Source organism: Zootoca vivipara, chromosome 7, assembly GCF_963506605.1.
Source record: "Zootoca vivipara chromosome 7, rZooViv1.1, whole genome shotgun sequence".
In the NCBI taxonomy this organism is placed as follows: Eukaryota; Metazoa; Chordata; class Lepidosauria; order Squamata; family Lacertidae; genus Zootoca; species Zootoca vivipara.
Window position 1 is genome coordinate 48,680,930 of NC_083282.1, and position 18,698 is coordinate 48,699,627.

General features: G+C 43.0%; 1 protein-coding gene across 1 annotated transcript in view; it reads right to left on the reverse strand.

Moving 5' to 3' along the window:
* The window catches only part of LOC118088691 (copine-5), a 122,425-nt gene that overhangs the window by 20,324 nt on the left and 83,403 nt on the right, over window positions 1-18,698 (reverse strand). The window contains exons 11-13 of the mRNA XM_060276994.1: window positions 14,817-14,858; window positions 14,198-14,273; window positions 1,102-1,155 (exon numbers count right to left, since the gene is read on the reverse strand). Coding sequence (XP_060132977.1) covers window positions 1,102-1,155; window positions 14,198-14,273; window positions 14,817-14,858 — 172 coding nt within the window. The remainder of the gene's footprint in view (window positions 1-1,101; window positions 1,156-14,197; window positions 14,274-14,816; window positions 14,859-18,698) is intronic.

Sequence of the window (18,698 nt, forward strand, 5' to 3'; positions counted from 1 at the left end):
GAATCCAAAGACTAAACCTGGCAGAGTGGGCCCTGCAGTTAGGCAGAGTGAGACAGCTGCCTCAGGCAGCAGATCCCAGGAGGTCGTGAGTGGTGGAAGTGAGGTGTTGGAGATCAGAGTTGTGTGTGCCTCGTGGCCTGATCTGTGCCCCCTAAGCTAGCTTGCTGCTCTCAGGTGTGGTGGAGGGTGCTTTCTTATAATCAGTGTTTAAATCAGATTCAACTATCATAGACTCTCTCCTCTATCATAGAATCATAGAGCTGGAAGGGACCACAAGGAACATTGAGCCCAACCCCCTGCAACCTTTTGCCCAACATGGGACTCGAACCCACAGCCCTGCCATTAGGAGTCTCTTGCTAATCTTGTACACAGTTTCTATACATTGAATGAGAGAGGGAAGTGTCATCTTGCTGCCTCAGGCAGCAGTATCTTGGGTCAACCCTGGAACTTGGGGACTTCTGTATTTTAAGCATGTGCTCCACAACTGAGCTACGACCCTCCCCAATGGGTGGGGCTGGCCCTGCTATTAGGCAGAGAACTGGTGTGAATAAGGTATTATTCATTAATTAGATTTCTATACCACCCTTCCTCCGAGGAGCACAGGGAGGTTTACAATACAAAAACACAAAAATATGTAACATGGTGACAAACATAAGCTCATAACCACCACAGTTTAAAAGGCCATAGATTGTTTAATTAGCCAAAGACCTGGGAGAAGAGAAATGTTTTTGCTTGGTGCCTAAAGATATGTGATTGATATGTTCGCAACAAACATAGCCGGGACACAAGAGGCCCCATCCAGAATATACATTTAAAGGGCTATGAAACCACTTTAACAACCATAGCTTTCCCCAAATAATCCTGAGAACTATAGTTTGTTAATGGTCCTGAGGATTGTTAGGAGCCCCCTATTTTCCAGACAGAGCTACAATTCCCAGAGTGATTTAACAATCAACCCCTCTTCTCAGAGAACTCTGGTAATTCTAGCTCTGTGCAGGGAATAGGGGCCTCTAAGCAGCTCTCCTTTAGGGGGAACCTAAAACTGTTCAGCTTTACATTTTTCTTGTGACATAAAGCCAACATTAAAACAATGTTACTCACTGTCCCTGAGTTATTGTATTTCTTTTTCTTCATTTTCTTTTTGGGATTCACTACCTAAGAGAGAAAAAAGAAAAGAAAAAAGACCTGTGAAGATGAGGATCGAAAGACAAAGGTCTCCGTCAGATGTTTATTGAGCATTCATCCCTTCATCTCCTTGCACAAAAACGTATGTGCAGGTTTGTAGAGATGGGAGGGAGGGGGAAGAGAAATTTGATTTTGTTAGCATTTAAAGGCAAACTCACCTAATTTGCAATTTCAGAAAGGAAATTTGAACCGAAACACAGCCATCTTTTGAAATTCGCATGTCTTCGAATTTTGCAATGCATTCTCCAGCCAAGTAATGTGTACAAAAATGCACACACTGGTGTAAAATGTGCTCATGAATGTATGCATTCGTGAAAATAACACACAAACATGTTTGGGGAAATTGTCTTGCTAAAATGTGTATATTAGGCAAAGTCGCATACAAAAAATGTGTCTATTAGGAGAAATTCATACTAATATGCTGATGAATGTTCATGAGAAACTTTTAAAAATTCAAAAACAGATGTGGACACATGGAGAACTGAACTTAAGGGTGGAAAAGTGAGAAACAGAAATCAACTTTTCTCCCACCCCTAGAAATCAGACAGTGGGCTCTTTCAGACGGCAGCTGTTTTCAGGTGGGATTTAATCACATACTAGCAAATCCAGTTTGTGTAATTAAGACTGATTTAGAGCTATTGGGCAACAATCCCAGTAACTGAATCCAGTAGTAGACCTTGGGGCTTCAAATTATAGTGGTGCCCTGTGCAACACCAAAATTTGGGGCCTCTGCACCTCTTGCGCTCCATTCTAAATAATAATTGTGTCACCCCTGACAGCGCCCCCAAGGCTCTGCGTCCAGTGTAGCTGAACTAGTTGCACTCCCCTAAATCTGCCATTGTTGAATCTCCCTGCAAACAAATCCAGATGAATAATCAATAAACAGGTCATCTGGAAATGACTTGCATCCAATCTTCATCGGCCGTTCATTCTGATTTGTTTGTGAGCTAGTTATATCAACACCACCAAAGTAGACAGCACTTTGCAGAGGAGGACCTCCTTCATGAATGAAGAATTATCTGAGAAGAAGAGGGAAGGAAGAAAAGATGCACTGATATACGCAAACCAGGCATGTCCAACAGGTAGATCGTGATCTACCGGTAGATCACTGGAGGTTTGCAGTAGATCACTTGGAGATCATTGGCTCCCCCTCAAAGAAGCTGAACAACTGCGACGCCCCTAAAAAAAGCTCAACATTTTACCTGCTCCCTGAAAAAACTCAACAACTTTCACCTGAACCCCCCCAAAATGGGCCTTCCTCCTTCCTAAGAAAAAGCTCAACAATAACAAAGGGGGTAGATCACTGCCAGTTTTTAACTCTGTGAGTAGATCACAGCCTCTTGGGAGTTGGCCACCCCTGACGTAAACGATGGAGATGGGCAAGTGCAGCTGCATGTCCTTTGGCTTTTTTTGTTTTAGTTGCACCTCCTTAGGCTTTGTTTCAGTTGGGATAGGGAGCAGGGGGTTAAGTCAAAAGCTACGTGAAAAAAGCAGCTTTGGGGAGGGATTTGCAGGAGGATCTTCTTCATTGTTGCAACAACAATGTGGGAAAGGAAGCCGAGTCAGGCATGCTGAGAGTGAGGCCAACCAGTGAACTAAGATGTGAAACTGGGTCTCTTGGGGGTCCAAAATCAGCTCTGTCCCAAGGATTTCTCTAGCAACAGTAACAATTGCAGTGGCAGATACTTTCCTTTCTGGTGTTCCAAATGTAAAATATGGGCTGATTCAGCTTCAGCATTGTGAATGCATGACAGCATCTGAATCCACTCAAGTTTTTTCCCTCGTGTCTGCTTTCACCCATTCCTGCACACATCCCACAACTGCTAGGCTCCGCAGGCCTGTTTCTGTGCCGTGTGCTGGCTTTACACACCATGAGCAGGACTTGATAAAGCCCACCAGGCCAGTAGCTCATCAAGACTTGCACACCACCACCACCATGTATTATTTGTACCCTGCCCATCTGACTGGGTTGCCCCACTCACTGCATCTACTGCTACAGTCTGCTGCCAGAACAGTAGTCTTGACACATGTTGCTATGCTGATGCATCTTGGGTTGGTTTGCACGGTTGGCTACTCTAGTGATAGTGCTGCATCTATGCTGCAGTTCAGAATGTGGTTTCAAGTGCAGAATTCAGTGTCCTGAGAAGCTTGATTTTCATTCTTCTTTTTTTAAAGAAGGGTTCTATTCCTTATTACAGCATTGACAATATACTTGAAAGCATAGAGGCAACACCTGTTGAAATCTCAAGAGCCAGCAGTGCTGTTGGATAAAATTGCCAATGCATAGTTTTGGGTATAGCCATGTGCTCGTCTTCATAGAATCACAGAATTGTAGAGTGGGGAGGGACCCTGAGGGTCATTTAATCCAACCCCCTGCAATGCAGGAATCTTTCGTCCAACATGAGGCTCAAACCCACGAACCTAAGCTTTACAACCACAATAATTTCTGCAAAATAGTAAACAAGGCAATTACACAAAATAGGCGAGATGCGGGTTTATGTAGGCTGCAGAATTCAGATTTTCCTGGTAAAGGGTTTAGATTGTCATGGTAGAGAATGTTATTTTATTTTAGCACTAGGTACACAGAGCCCCATTTTCAGTGTTGCACGTTGTCGTACTGCAATGGAGCAGCTATCCTTGTACCCTATTCTATACACCAGTCTGCTGCTGCTTCGGATCACTGATCCCTTAGAATTGTTATAGTGTAGGATGCTTTGAAGAAAGACCAAGAAGCCAAATGATCTGGATGTTTCTTTCTGTACCAGATCTGAGACATCCCCTGAGATATAATTGATGCAAATTCAAACATGAAGTAGGGAGTCGTTTAACTGTAGCGAGAAAGCATTGGAAATGCAAAGCAAACATTCTGTATATAATCATACTGTAAACAACCACAGCATGTGTACAGATTCATCTTCTATGAAAATAGAGCCCTCATGCTTCAATAATCTCATGGCCTGATGTTTCATAGGCAAAATAAAGCACTATTTCTGCATTGAGCTCAGATCCCAATGGCCAAGTTCTAAGCAAGTTATCAGAATTGGGAAGGGCCACAGTGCAGTGCCCAAGCGCATGCTTTGGATGACAAAGGTCCAGTTTCCAGAATCTCTAGGTAAGGCCACAGGGCTGTCCTCTGTCGGACCCCCTGGAGAGTTGCATTGTCCATTGTGTGGACAATGGGTCTGACTCAGACAGTTTCCTCTGTTCCTAAATTCAAAGGTCTTGCTTTCTATCTAGGCTTGGTGCCCACAGGACCGTAGACAAGAAACCATCATTGTCTCCCAACCCTATCTTCATCCCCAACATCCCCATCTCTGAACTCTCTCTCTCTCTCTCTCTCTCTCTCTCTCTCTCTCTCTCTCTGTGTGTGTGTGTGTGTGTGTATGTGTGTGTGTGTATCCACTTCATAATTAGGCCCTGAAGCCTTCATTACACAGCACCAGCCACCTCTTGGAAGTGATGAAAGTGGGACAAACGTCTGGCAGGAGCTGCTGTGCTCGTAATTTGCTTCTGTTATTTTATTTTTTAAAGAAGTGATGTACATGTTAATCACAACTTAAGATTAATGTGAAAAAGGTGGAGGGGATGGTTCCGTATCAACCTCTTAAATTGCATGTCTTATGTCAGTGGGAAGGGTCATAGCTCAGTGGCAGAGAATCTGTTTTGCATGCAGACAATCCCAGGCATCTCCAGAGATGGTTCATGACTGATGCCTGAGCATTACCAATGTCAAAGGTGGCTCCTCTGAGTAGCTTAACATTTTAATTACAAATATGGCCCAAAAATATGAGGAAGTCAGAGGAATAAAAAAAAGAGAGGGGGGGGGGAAATCGGAAATCGTTTACAGATTATATTAAGTATTATGCAGAGAACTCTGATCTCCTTCCAGACATTGAAAGGCTCAAATAATGAGATAGGAAAACCAAAATAGAGGTTTGCAGAAAAACGAAGGAACATATATATAGCGTAGTATAGGGAAGTTTGAGAAGTAGAGGGAAATAGGGGGGAGGGAGGGTTAAGGGTATGTATTAATAATTCTATTTTGTTATATTTTTTGTTTAATGTTTTGGGGCTGGTGTATATGAAGCAACAGGAATAATTATGGTTTAAGTATCTTTATTTACTGATTTATTTATTTATGTATGTTTATTTATGTATATGAAAAGATGATTTGGGAGATTTGGTTTTTGTCATTTTTTTGTTATCTTTGTTGTATATGACTTATCTTATTTTCTGTTACCTTTATCTTCTCTCCCCCCCCCCCGTTATTTACCTTAGTTAAATAAATAAATGAAGTTGTTTTTATTTTATTTTTAAAAAAGTGGCTCCTCTGAGGTGCAGTTGGTGGGAATGAGGCTTTTTTATTAGTGAATGGGTCAAGTATTAGAACGAGTCTTTTATATACCGGTATATCAGCTTGTCCTTTCATTGTTGGCATACCCTCCAGCATTTCTCCGGTGAAAATAGAGAAATCCTAAGGAAAAACGGCGTTTCCGTGTACTGCTCTGGTTCGCCAGAAGCGGCTTAGTCATGCTGGCCACATGACCCGGAAGCTGTCTGTGGAAAAGCACTGGCTCCCTCGGCCAGTAAAGCGAGATGAGTGCTGCAACCCCAGAGTCATCTGCGACTGGACTTAACGGTCAGGGGTCCCTTTACCTTCACCTTTAAGGAAAAGCAGTACATTCCGGGGTCAAATCAGAAACCAGGACGGCTTCTCTAAGTCAAGGGCGTCCCTGGAAATCGGGGACACTTGGAGGGTCTGTGTTGGTGAAAGGTGTGGCGGCATTTTGTGCTAGCTCTGCCCATTGGAACTGGTAAGGCAGAAGGCAGGGAGACAAACAGTAGGCAGATAACCACAGCCAGTGATACAGCCATCTAATTTTATCTCCATCCTGTCCACTGAGTTCTGCAAGGGTGGCAATGAAGTTATGTAAATACTAGACCTCTAAAGCATATTCGAAGTACATTTCTAATAATAATAATAATAATAATAATAATAATAATAATAATAATTTATTATTTCTACCCTATCCATCTGGCTGGGTTTTCCCAGCCACTCTGGGCGGCTTTCAACAGAACCTTAAAAACAGAATAAAACTTCAAACATTAAAAACTTCCCTAAACAGGGCTGCCTTCAGATGTCTTCTAAAAATAGGACAGTTGTTTATTTGCTTGACATCTGGTGGGAGGGCGTTCCACAGGGCAGGCGCCACTACTGAGAAGGCCCTCTGCCTGGTTCCCTGTAACCTCACTTCTCACAGTGAGGGAACTGCCAGAAGGCCCTCAGAGCTGGACCTCAAAGAATTCTGGGCACTGTGGTTTGTCCCTCACAGAATTATAATTCCAAGCAACCCTTAGCAAACTACAGCATGCTTTGAGGGAAAGAATGTGCTTTGAATGTGCTTTAAAGGCACAGCATGTACACAGCCTGAGACAAAGGAGGAAGCTGGCAGGCAGCGTAACCCCTTGGACTGATTGAAAGGAAGAAGACAGACCTGTGGGGGAGAGATGAGAGCAGACTGAGTTTGGTGGGGCAGCGCCCCATTTCCCCCCAGGAAGGAGCCGTCACTGGTCCTTCCAGTGCTTTGACAGAAGCCTTACTCTCTCGCTTTGCTTTGTTCCCAACGCAGCACTTCAGATTGTGCTATTTCCGTTCCCTTTTGCCAGCATCTCAAAAGGCTCTTCTTTTCCGATCCTCATTATGATAAACGGATAGGTTCCCTTTCCCAGGCAGCGAAATGATTTTTACCTCAGTCGTTGGAAAGCTCTCATTTTGAAATGCAGCTCTCTTCCCATCTTATTCCCTCCACCCATTTGTGTGACTGTATCCTGATAAGATCTCAAGAATCCATCCAGAACAAAAGGCATTAATGATTTACAGAGATTCCGCTGGAGCTTCTCTCCCTCCTCCTCACGTTCCCCCACCTTTTCCTGCTGAGGGGAAAAGAAAAGCTCTGCGAGGGGATCCAGTTGTGTCTCAGCCAGGTCAATCATTTTAGAAAACCGGCCTAGAACTGTCACAATGGATAATATTAAAGTGGAGCCACTGAACACTTAACACATGCGGGGTGCAAAAAAATGTTAGATAACGGGAGGGAGGAAACCCAGACATCGAAGCTGAGGGATGAGTGTGTGATTGTGTCACTGGAGTGATTTGTTTTCCGTTCCACGTGGACTTTGCCATCTGCTCATGGGGCCAAATTCTCCATTTGAAGAGAGAGGCTCAAGATCATCACTCTCACTGACGCCAAGTGCAACTCAGAAGCAAAAAGGCTACAAAGTAAAACAAAATAAAGAACTTATTCCAAAGTGGCACACATCAGAATTATCTCCTTCCCCACTGGAATCGTGCTTACCCGAGTGGCAAAATTGATAGGCACTGTCACCCATCACAGAAACCAGCCTGAGACACACTCAGGGTAACTAGAAGGGAAGCGGAGGAGCTCTCTTCACAATGATGTGTCAGAACATAGCAAGGGGGCGCGATGTGGAGAGCTGAGCTCTTTTTGCCGAAAAAGTGACAGGAACATGAGCTACGAAAACACAAACCATCTAGGAGAGAAAGGCCATGTTGGCAGGAGCTGGGACAGAGCAATGGGAGCTCACCCTGTTGTGCGGATTCGAACTGCCAACCTTCTGATCGGCAAGCCCAAGAGGCTCAGTGGTTTAGACCACAGTGCCACCCGTGTCCAGTAATGGGAGTGAAGGGGAAAGCAGACTTAGGGCAGCCTGCTGTTTATATAAGCCCCTGATCATGCCATCATCACTGTAAGTTCCACTTCAATTAAAACAAAACAAAAAAAAGATTCCTTCCAGTAGCACCTTAGAGACCAACTAAGTTTGTCATTGGTATGAGCTTTTGTGTGCATGCACACTTCTTCAGAGCATGCACATGAAAGCTGATACCAATGACAAACTTAGTTGGTCTCTAAGGTGCTACTGGAAGGATTTTTTAAAATTTGTTTCGACTATGGCAGACCAACACGGCTACCTACCTGTAACTACTTCAATTAAACTGAGACCATTCCTTCAAATTTGTTTGTTTGTTTAAACTAATAACTGTAACTCTCTCTAATCACAGTCACTTGTTTATTTTGTCAGCTACACAAGGCAAATTGTATATACTGCAAGTGACAGCAATAACAGAAGGCATTACAGTACATAGTTTCTTCAAAAAAATAATACAGTTGGGGTCTTGAGAGGTATCACCTGAATGGCATTGATGTAGTATTTGAACTCAGAAACCCCTTACTTGCAGATTTCCAGCTCCAGAACAAACAGAAAATAGTATCTCTCTGATTTGGAAAGATGGGAAAATTTGGAAGATAAATGTTATTAGAAAGTAGGAAAATCAGTATTTAATATGCCAGGCAGAAATACAAGAGCAAACTAATAAGCTGGAGATGTTATTTATACCGGTGCAGAACCCAAGGTGGCTCACAACATGAATTAAAAACAGATACAGCTAAAAAACAACAACCTCACATCAATCCTTTATATACATTTTTTTAAAAAAAATACAATTAAATAAGTTACTGTATTAAAAAAGCACTGAATTAAAAAACAACTTAAAACTATTTTAAAAGCACAAAGAGAGGAGAAGAAAAAAATATAATGTCCACCAGCTAATCAACCCTACCTATAGAACAAAATTTAGACACTTGACTTTGAATATAGGAACATAGATTTGGTCCACCCAGCTCACAGTCTGTCGACTCTACACTGAGTGGCAGCTGCTCTCCAGGATTTGAAGCAGGGAGTCTCTCCCAGCAGGGATTGATCCTGGGACTTTCTGCATGCAAAGCATTTGTTCTAGCACTGAGCTATAACCGTTCCCTATTCAAAACATCCACATCACATTTAAGAATTGCTTTGAGCCAGAATGAGAGAATCTATCAAGCTGATCCACACTTTTGCTTCCTAACACAAATGAAAAAGAGGCAGTCCCACTCCTGCTACTCACTATCTGGAGGCAATAGGAACAGATAAGGTTACCTCAGGTACTTTAGATGTCAGCTGACAAAAGAGCTTAAATTACCAAGTAAATCAAAGCGAAAAGGAAAAGCCATAGTGGATTCACAAGAGTTACTGCCTAGTGCCTCCAGCTGAATTGGCGCTACAGATATCCAAGGGATTCTTGCAATTGTCTTTCCCTAATAGAGATATTTGGCATGAAGATATAGCTTGACGGAAGTGAGTTTCTTTGAGACTGAAGCTGCAATCCTATGTCCACGTGTCTGGAAATCAGCCCAGCTGGACTAAAAGAAATGTACTTCCAAGTATACATGCACAGATTGCACAGTCAGTTGTCCACAGTGACCAAGCAGCACGGTTCACTTAAAATTGTGATAGTGCACACAGTTTCATTTGCTGGTGAAGTGGAGTCCTATCCCTCAGCCCTGTTCTTATTAACTGGTGCAGGGTTGCCAAGATACTGCAGACATTGCTACCTTACTACCCCACCAGAGTGATACCTCTGCACTACAGCAGGGGCACCAAGATCTTGTGACACAGCAGCATTCATATCTACTGCTCTTGGCACTTGAGCAGAGTCAGGTTTAGCCCCATTCCTCGGTTGCTGAGGTCTCAAGATGGGGCACTTGAGTATGGTAGTATAGGATATTGCAGACCAGCTTTCTCTAGAAGGCTGATGCAATAAGTTATTTACTGTACTGAAGATTGATGGTGTCAAAAATAAAACAGACTCATTTTTACTGTTTGCAAGTAAAAGGGCACATTCCTAATAGTGCTGTTTAAGAGTATATTGTTTTTTAATGGAAATATCTTCATATAAAGGATGTTATATAACAATAACAACCTGAGCAATCTATACAGAAACTTCTGTTTCCAAGCTCCATTAAATAATGAGCATTCCGTAACAGAAATCTGTAACTGCAGAGGAATAAAGGAAAGCAAGAGGCTGCATACAAATGTTCAGTTAAAAATAATCTCAGCCAAAAAAAGAAGGGAAAATAAGAAAGGCTTTAAAAAGATTATTTCACAAAGCATCCAGCAAAACTCAAAATCTTTGTGAAAGAGTTGGCAAGATACTCCTCCTTTTCCTATTCTTTGCATGTGTGCCCTCTGATATAAGAGTAATATAGGAAATAATTTCTTGAATCTTTTTCTATTTATTTGGTATTAACTTGAAGTATTAACTATATACTTGAATCTATTGTGCTGAAGAAATTAAAGCTTATCTCCTAGTCTTCAGACACGGCTCTCATTTGAGAGGTTGCAATGAGCAGCACAATATCATATTACAACTTCCCCTTTTGCAACCTACAGAAGTACAAGTTGCTTGCAGAATTTTTGTTTATATGATGCAAACACGAAATCAACATTGCAGAAAAATGGGGACAGGGGAAATATTTGCCTCCCAATTCCAACCCCATTGGGTCATTTTAGTTAGCTAAGTAGCAATTGTAAGTCACTTAAAAGAAGAGATGACCCCCCCACTTCCCTTAAGGGGGTGATCTCACAGTCTCTATGAGTAGCAACAATTTTCTCTGTTGAAATTCAACCTGCTACAGCAATGTAGTACCTGCTCCCTTTCTAAATTTTTTTTAGAGCTGCTGCAAAACTGACCTTTTCTGTGTGTACAGTAGAGATCAACATACCTAAAAAAATTCCTTGCACAGCTATCTTTTCCCAAAACTCTACCTTCCATGGACATTAGTCAACAAATGATCACAATTAATTTGTTTAACTTGTATAATAAGCTACTAAAAACCAGTGGTGTATTAATTCTCAGTAGCCTGAGATCCCCTTCATGGATCAATGCCTCGTCGTGGCGAAGGGGCTTGAATAACTCAGAGAAGCTATGAGCTATGCCATGCAGGGCCATCCAAGATGGACAGGTCATAGTGGAGAGTTTTGACTAAACGTGATCCACCTGGAGAAGGAACTGGCAAGCCACTCCAGTATCCCTGCCAAGAAAACTCCATGGACAAAGACAACAGGCATATAAAAGTTATTTCCCAGTAGTGATGTATGGAAGTGAGAGCTGGACCATAAAGAAGGCTGATCGCCGAAGAATTGATGCTTTTGAATTATGGTGCTGGAGGAGACTCTTGAGAGTCCCATGGACTGCTAGAAGATCAAACCTATCCATTCTTAAGGAAATCAGCCCTGAGTGCTCCCTGGAAGGACAGATCGTGAAGCTGAGGCTCCAATACTTTGGCCACCTCATGAGAAGAGAAGAATCCTTGGAAAAGACCCTGATGTTGGGAAAGATTGAGGGCACTAGGAGAAGGGGATGACAGAGGACAAGATGGTTGGACAGTGTTCTCGAAGCTACGAACATGAGTTTGACCAAACTGCGGGAGGCAGTGCAAGACAGGAGTGCCTGGCGTGCTATGGTCCATGGGGTCACGAAGAGTCGGACACGACTAAACGACTAAACAACAACAGCCTGAGATCCAGTCATTCAGTGCATACATCTTAAACAGAGCTCTTTCTCTCCCAGAGTCCATTAGCCTGGAGGCTGTTTTCTTTCCAGGAGGGACTCATTTGCACACCTTTGTCTTCTGTGGCTTGAGAGAAAAGACAACTCACACACCCAAAATAGGGATTTGCAACTGAATAACCCTCCTATGTGATCTTAAGTTAAACACCATGTGAGTGAGCCAGCAGAAACACATCGACAGTTAATTATCAACCTGTTTAGGTACCCAGAGAGCTCTTCTTAGCTTTGGTGGAATTTTCTATTCCCCTTTAGCAATACACATTCAGACTCATTTTCCATTTCAATGTACAATCAAATAATTAAACTTAACAGTACTGCGCCCAGAAAATCTAATTGTCAGCTCTGATTGTAAATAGTGTTCAATATTTGTAAGAAGCTGAACCTGTGCTTGGACAAGTACATGACATTATGCAACTATTTGGATATATCATTTATTGCTTTAAATCTGTTTGAAAAAAAGTTGTGTTAGTAAAGGTTTGAAACTATATTTTGGGTCTGGACAATATTTATTCCAAGAGGAGTCAGTTTTTATTCATTTTGTCTGACAAACAAAATTCTAACATGTGAAGCTTTTCCTGTAAATGTATTTCCACACTAGAAAAAGCTTAACTTGCTGGATTACTGACTCCACATTGCTGCTAATGACAAAAAAACCACTGCTCTCCCTCCAATGCCATTCCTAAACCATGCAAACAAGCGTTGCGAGTTGCAAACCAGTTATCAAATGATCTTAGCCTGGCAACACAATATTCAGAGCAAGACCAGGAAAGGTATTTCAGATGGCAATGTGTGTGTAAAGATATTTAAGGTTTACAGCAGCCAGATGCCCATGCTTGGATAAATTCAATATGAAACTGTTAAAAAGAAAGCTATGTATTCTAAGAGCATGTGTTGCGGTTATTTATTATTTATACCTCAGAAGAACTACAGCAATGTTATCAGCACAGGTCAACCAACCCTTTTTCTTTTCTTGAGCAAAAAGGATATGAGTCTCTGTCATGAATATACCCATTTTAGTTTTATGCCAACAGCAACAACCCACCCCAAAGTATCCCACCATCATGGGTAAGAAAGCAGCTAATCATCGCTGCACCAACCACATTTCCTTACAAACGCACATACCAAAAGACTAGATTGTGGACTACATTGCAGGGTTGCCCTACCCTACTACTCTCTCACACTCTGCCCCCTGTAATATTACTACAACAACACTGGGATACTTTGCAGGGGTGATGTAACCCACACTTTCTCTGCCATAATACCCACCCTCTTGCAATATAGATATGTGATTGATTTAATGCTTACATACTCAAAAAGCAAAATAATTTGCATGAAATTAATCCTCGGTTAGGAAGGGCAGAAGCTCTTTGCTGCTTCCTTTGGGGTGGACATGCTGTTGCCCATTTGCAACTATACTAAAATTCTGGCTCTCTCTATTATTTTCGTTTTGCAACTATCACTTCTTTACCAGAGAATATGGGGAAACAGCTTCAAAATAAGCACCAAGTATTTTCAAAATGAACCAGGAAGTCCTTTCTCTATTGTCTGAAGAAGGAACTTCCCTGGGCCATTTTGAAGCCATTTTGGGTTTTCTCTTGGGCTTGTATGACTCCAAATTTCTACCTGGCAGTTATTACCTAATGAGTTACCTGGCCACTTTTTGGCTAAACACACTAAGGTGGGAACAAGCTCATATCTCACAAAGTTGAATGGTGCCTGCACATTTTGTTTCATAACTTTTGCTCCAAAAGAGTTAGATACTTTTTACAAATGAAATTTTAGAATCTGGGTCCCTTTCTGGTGTCTGCCTGGCACACCCCCCAGAAACTCTGACCATCCTTCAAACTCCATCCCAAACAGTTTTTCTCCTGTCTCAATGGCTATCCAGAGAGATGGACTCATTCAAAGCTATCATTTTATTGATACAGTTGTAGCAGGATGGGATGTGAGCATCTCAGTTGCCACAGCTACAGGTATGCCAAATACAGCCCGCTATCTGCTATATGATCCCTAGGGTCAAGGAATCATTCACAATAGCATCTAAATTGGCCTTCGCCAACCTGGTGCCATCCAGATGTTTTGGCATACAACTCACATCAGCCCTGCCAGCATGGTAACGGTTGGGTGAATGCTGGTCTAAATCCTTCATTAAGTGCCAAGTTCAGTAGAAAGGCTTGAGTACAATAGCATGTTGAAATTCATGACCACAGTTATAATTAACACAAACACACCACCAATCTCAAGTTAACACACACAACACTGGGGGCAGAAAATCTCTACTGAGCCTGAAGCGCTAATAAAGTTAAAGGGCACAATCCTTTGGGGAGTTCAACTGAGAAGGCCCAACTGAAATGAATGGGAGCTGCTTTTGCACAGCTTCCATTAATCTCAATGGGACTTGCTTAGGAGAACAGCATAGTGGGTTGTGCCCCAATTTGCTCTGAGTGCCTGGAAGAGGCCCCTTTTCTTAAAAAGCTCTCTTGGGTCAGTGTCAAGAAGCCTTCTGCCCTGATGTTTTGGGGAACAGCTGAAGAAGTCACTCACCTCATAGACATTAAATTGGCTTTGTCCTCTTGCCAATTCACGGTAGCTGGTCGTAAACTCCCCAATGAAGTCGTGGCTGTTGAGTGGGAAAGAAATTGCTATGAACAACTCTGTAGAACAAAGGTTCTCCCATTCCATCACCTCCTCTACTTAATAGGCCTCTTTTTTAACCGAATAATAATAATAATGATCCCAGCAAATAAGTGACAAGATCCCCTTCTCATCCCTGCCACACCCACCTTTCTTTTTCCTAATGTGAATCTTACACATGTGGCCCTGGGACAAAAAAATGTTGTTGTTGTTGTTGACAACATCATTGGGGCGGAGAATGTATTCTGCCAGTACAATGCAGCCAACTGCATAAGCCAAATTCCTTTTTACTAAATGTGTTGATTAATGGGAGAGGGGTCATATTTTGTATAAATTGTTTTGTTTTGTTTCGTTTCCTGGGGATCCTCAAAGAACGTCAAGGCATTTCACAGACCTGCAATACAGAACACTGCTAAATTTCTTCTATCTAACTTTGGTTTCAGTCTAGCTCCTCCTGGCCAGAAAGGGTAAAAAACTAAACCCCAAAACACCCACCTTTTTAAACAAAGGAGTTATAAATGCCACTTACCTGCCATCTCGGTCCCAGTCATATACTTCCACCTTTATAGTTCTGGAAAAGATGACATTAATGGTCATTCCCAAATCAAGCTGCCATCCCTATTGCTATCACTTCAGATTCTTTCTCTCTGTGGAAATCATTGGCAAGAAAAATGTCAAGCTGTACACGAGAGATAAAAGCTATCCTTCGCAGAAAACCTGGGGGAAATGAGCCCCAGTGGGATTTTGGTGATATTAAAACTGCACTGCTTTCTCTCTGTGGCAGGGAGTTTCCTGTGTGGGTCCTGGAGTGGCACTTCTGAGCCATTTGGGAATGAGGTTTCTGTACATTCATATACAGTTGTACGTCTGTACATTCATATACAGTTAAATGAGCATGTGTACACATATATCTCCAGAGCACATTCAGAGCACATTCTTTCCCTCAAAGAATTCTGGGCACTGTAGTTTGTCTCTCACAGAATTACAATTCCTAGCAACCCTTAGAAAACTACAATGTCCAGAAGGGGAAAATGTGCTCAAAAGGTATATTGTATATACACAGTCATGACTTCCAATGTGTTGGGCAATTTGTTGCCAGGGAGTGAGGTGGGCAAGATGCCTTTTCTTCTAAGCCCTCTCAGAATGTGTCCTGACAGGGAAAGGAGCCAGAGACCTCCCATTTTTTCCATCCCCAGTAGCCAGCCCACCCATGAAAGAGAGTGAAGAAGCTGCCTCAGGCCCTGAGGTGGTGCCCCTACAGGCCCCTCTCCCCGGCTTCATCACTGGCAGAGCGCGGCAACGGCATTGATGCCAAATTCTGGTGACATCTTGCAGGATCTGGCTGAAATCTCACGGGTTCTCATGGAGAGTGGCAGATCTTGTGAGATTTCGGTGAGGAATTGTGAGATCTCACCAGAAACTCGTGCCAATGCCAGTGATGCTGTGGCCCGGCAAAGCAGGGTGGCCCTTCCCATCTTGCCTCAAGCGCCAAAAAGGGGACACACCACCCCCTTGATAAGTGAAAAGTTGGGATATAAAAGATTCTGATAAATAAGCAAATAAATTGGCTTTGCTTTGTCTTTGAATAATGAAGAAACGTGAGTGGAGGCTGCCAGATAAGCTCTCTAGGCTTTGTTCAGTTGCAGCAGGAAAGAGTTTCATCTTCTTTGGTTAACAGATGGACCCACTGTGGCCAAGTTTGCAAACCCAGCGTCTAATGTCTATTTTGCTTACAACGACACCAGCTGTTCTCATTACTCCGAAGAAGGCAGTGGAGATGCCGGCCGTAATCACTTTCCTCCTACTGTCCCCCTTCCTATGTTAGGTCCCCAGCCACTGGGTTGTTGTCAAGAAATAACCTTGGCTAGCCAGCTTCTTAAACTCCTGTTAGAAAAGTGACAGTGATTAATTCACCCGTGGCTCCATGCATGTTGACAGGTGACAGGTGAAGTCTCACGGGCATTGGTGAGAGCGGAGAAGTCAGGTCACTCTTTCAACTCCAGTTGGAGGTTCATTTGCAGAGAATGTGCCACGTCCCCCAGTGACTTTTGCAATTGCTACCTAAATATTTTCACTCCCTCTTGAAGCTTGCCAGTCTGCAAGCCGAACGGCTGCACTAGCCAGCAAGTTATAGAAAATGAATGAGTGGTAAAATATACAGCAAAGCCAGTCTTTTGTCAACGAATAGATAAGCATTCCTAAAAGGCCATGAAAGGGTTAAAGGTAAAGGTAAAGGGACCCCTGACCATTAGGTCCAGTCGTGACCGACTCTGGGGTTGCGCGCTCATCTCGCATTATTGGCCGAAGGAGCCGGCGTATAGCTTCCAGGTCATGTGGCCAGCATGACAAAGCCGCTTCTGGCAAACCAGAGCAGCACATGGAAACACCGTTTACCTTCCCGCTGTAGTGGTTCCTATTTATCTACTTGCATTTTGACGTGCTTTCGAACTGCTAGGTTGGCAGGAGCTGGGACCGAGCAACGGGAGCTCACCCCGCCACAGGGATTCGAACCGCCGAACTTCTGATCAGCAAGCCCTAGGCTCAGTGGTTTAACCACAGCGCCACCTGGGTCCCTATGAAAAGGGTTAGACAGCAAATAAAAATAAACATACTCATGAAGATGAAAGAACCTCGGATTCCTGTTGTGTGGGGACTAATGGATAGCCAATGAATGTGAGTTCTACGAATCCTTATGTTGGCTAAGAGACTGCAAGATTGGGAGGACACACCCACCATTTTTCACCCAGTGGTTTGAAGACCTCACTCCCTTTTCTGTGTTTGATCATACAGTGGTACCTCCGGTTATGAACTTAATTCGTTCCAGAGGTCCATTCTTCACCTGAAACCGTTCATAACCTGAGGCGCGCTTTCGCTAATGGGGCCTTCCGCCGCCAGCGTGTGGCTTCCACACGCATCCCGGGGGCAAAGTTCGCTACCAGCAGCATGTACTTCCGAGTTAGGAGAGCTCTTTACCCGAAGCCAGGGGTGCCCAAACTTTTTTCAAAGAGGGCCAGATGTGATGAAGTGAACATTCACTTCACTACAATTCACTACATTCACTACAATTTTGCCCCAAGTTGTTGAGCTTTTTAAAGGATTTTGCCTCAGGACATATACTGCCACGGGGGGCCGCTGAAACAGACTTAGTTTGGACATGCCTGCCCAAAGCGTTCGTAAGGAGGACAGTACGTAACCCAAGGTTCCACCGTATGGCTTATAACCACCAGTTTTATTTAGATACCTACCTGAACTGCCTACATGTTTAAATCAGAATTGATAAAATATTCTTTTTGTGTTAATGTCAGCTGGCAATATTTCTTTTAAATTACCACTAGTTTGCTTTTCTCTTCTTTCTTTCTGCTATAATTCATAAAATCTTTTGAACATTTGCTATATTCATAAAATATTTTGAATCTTTTGTGAAAAATATTTTTTCTTAAAAAGTTGAAAGAATCTGCACAAAAATATTCACAAACTTAAGGATGGCAGCAAAAGAGAGATGCTGTTATCTTTTGGTGAGCTGGGGCAGAGTGCAGAAAGCAATCAAGGCAGCCAGTGGTCTGCTACATTCCTATCTCAAATCACTCCAAAGCTCTGCTGAAGGACAATATAGAAATCTTTTCAATAATAAAAAATATCAGAGGTGGGGAACCTTTGTACAGCAGGCTACATTCCATCCACGTAGAGCTTTCTACAAACATCTATATATGTCCATAGAATCATAGAATCGTAGAGCTGGGAGGGACCTCAAGGGTCATCTAGTTCAACCCCCTGTGGGAATCTCAGGTAAAGCATCCATGGCAGGTGGCCATCCAACCTCTGCTTTAAACCCTCCAAGGAAGGAGAGTCCACAACCTCTTGTTCCACAGTCAAACAGCTCCGGCCGTCTTATCCCCAACCCAGTCAAGCAAAAAGCATTATAACAGTTCAAACTTCAAACTGGAGATTTCTCGCCTAACCAATGATGAGTTGCAAAGTCCAATAGGACAGCACTGATAACCTCTTCTTGGGTTGAGAAGTGCTGCTCTGATCTAAAAGGTAAAGGTAAAGGACCCCTGGATGGTTAAGTCTAGTCAAAAGCGACTATGGGGTTGCGAAGCTCATCTCACTTCCAGGCCAAAGGAGCCGGCGTTTGTCCACTGACAGCTTTCCTATTCATGTGGCCAGCATGACTGAACTGCTTCTGGCGCAACAGAACATCATGATGGAAATCAGAGGGCACGGAAACGCCATTTACCCTCCTCCCACAGTGGTACCTATTTATCTACTTGTACTGGCGTGCTTTCAAACTGCTAGGTTCGAAGGAGCTGGGACAGAGCTCACTCCATTGCATTCCGTTGCTCTGGTGTGTAATGCTACTTGGACAGTTAATTGTGTTTATAGTCTCCAGAACAGAAAACAGCAGTTTAAG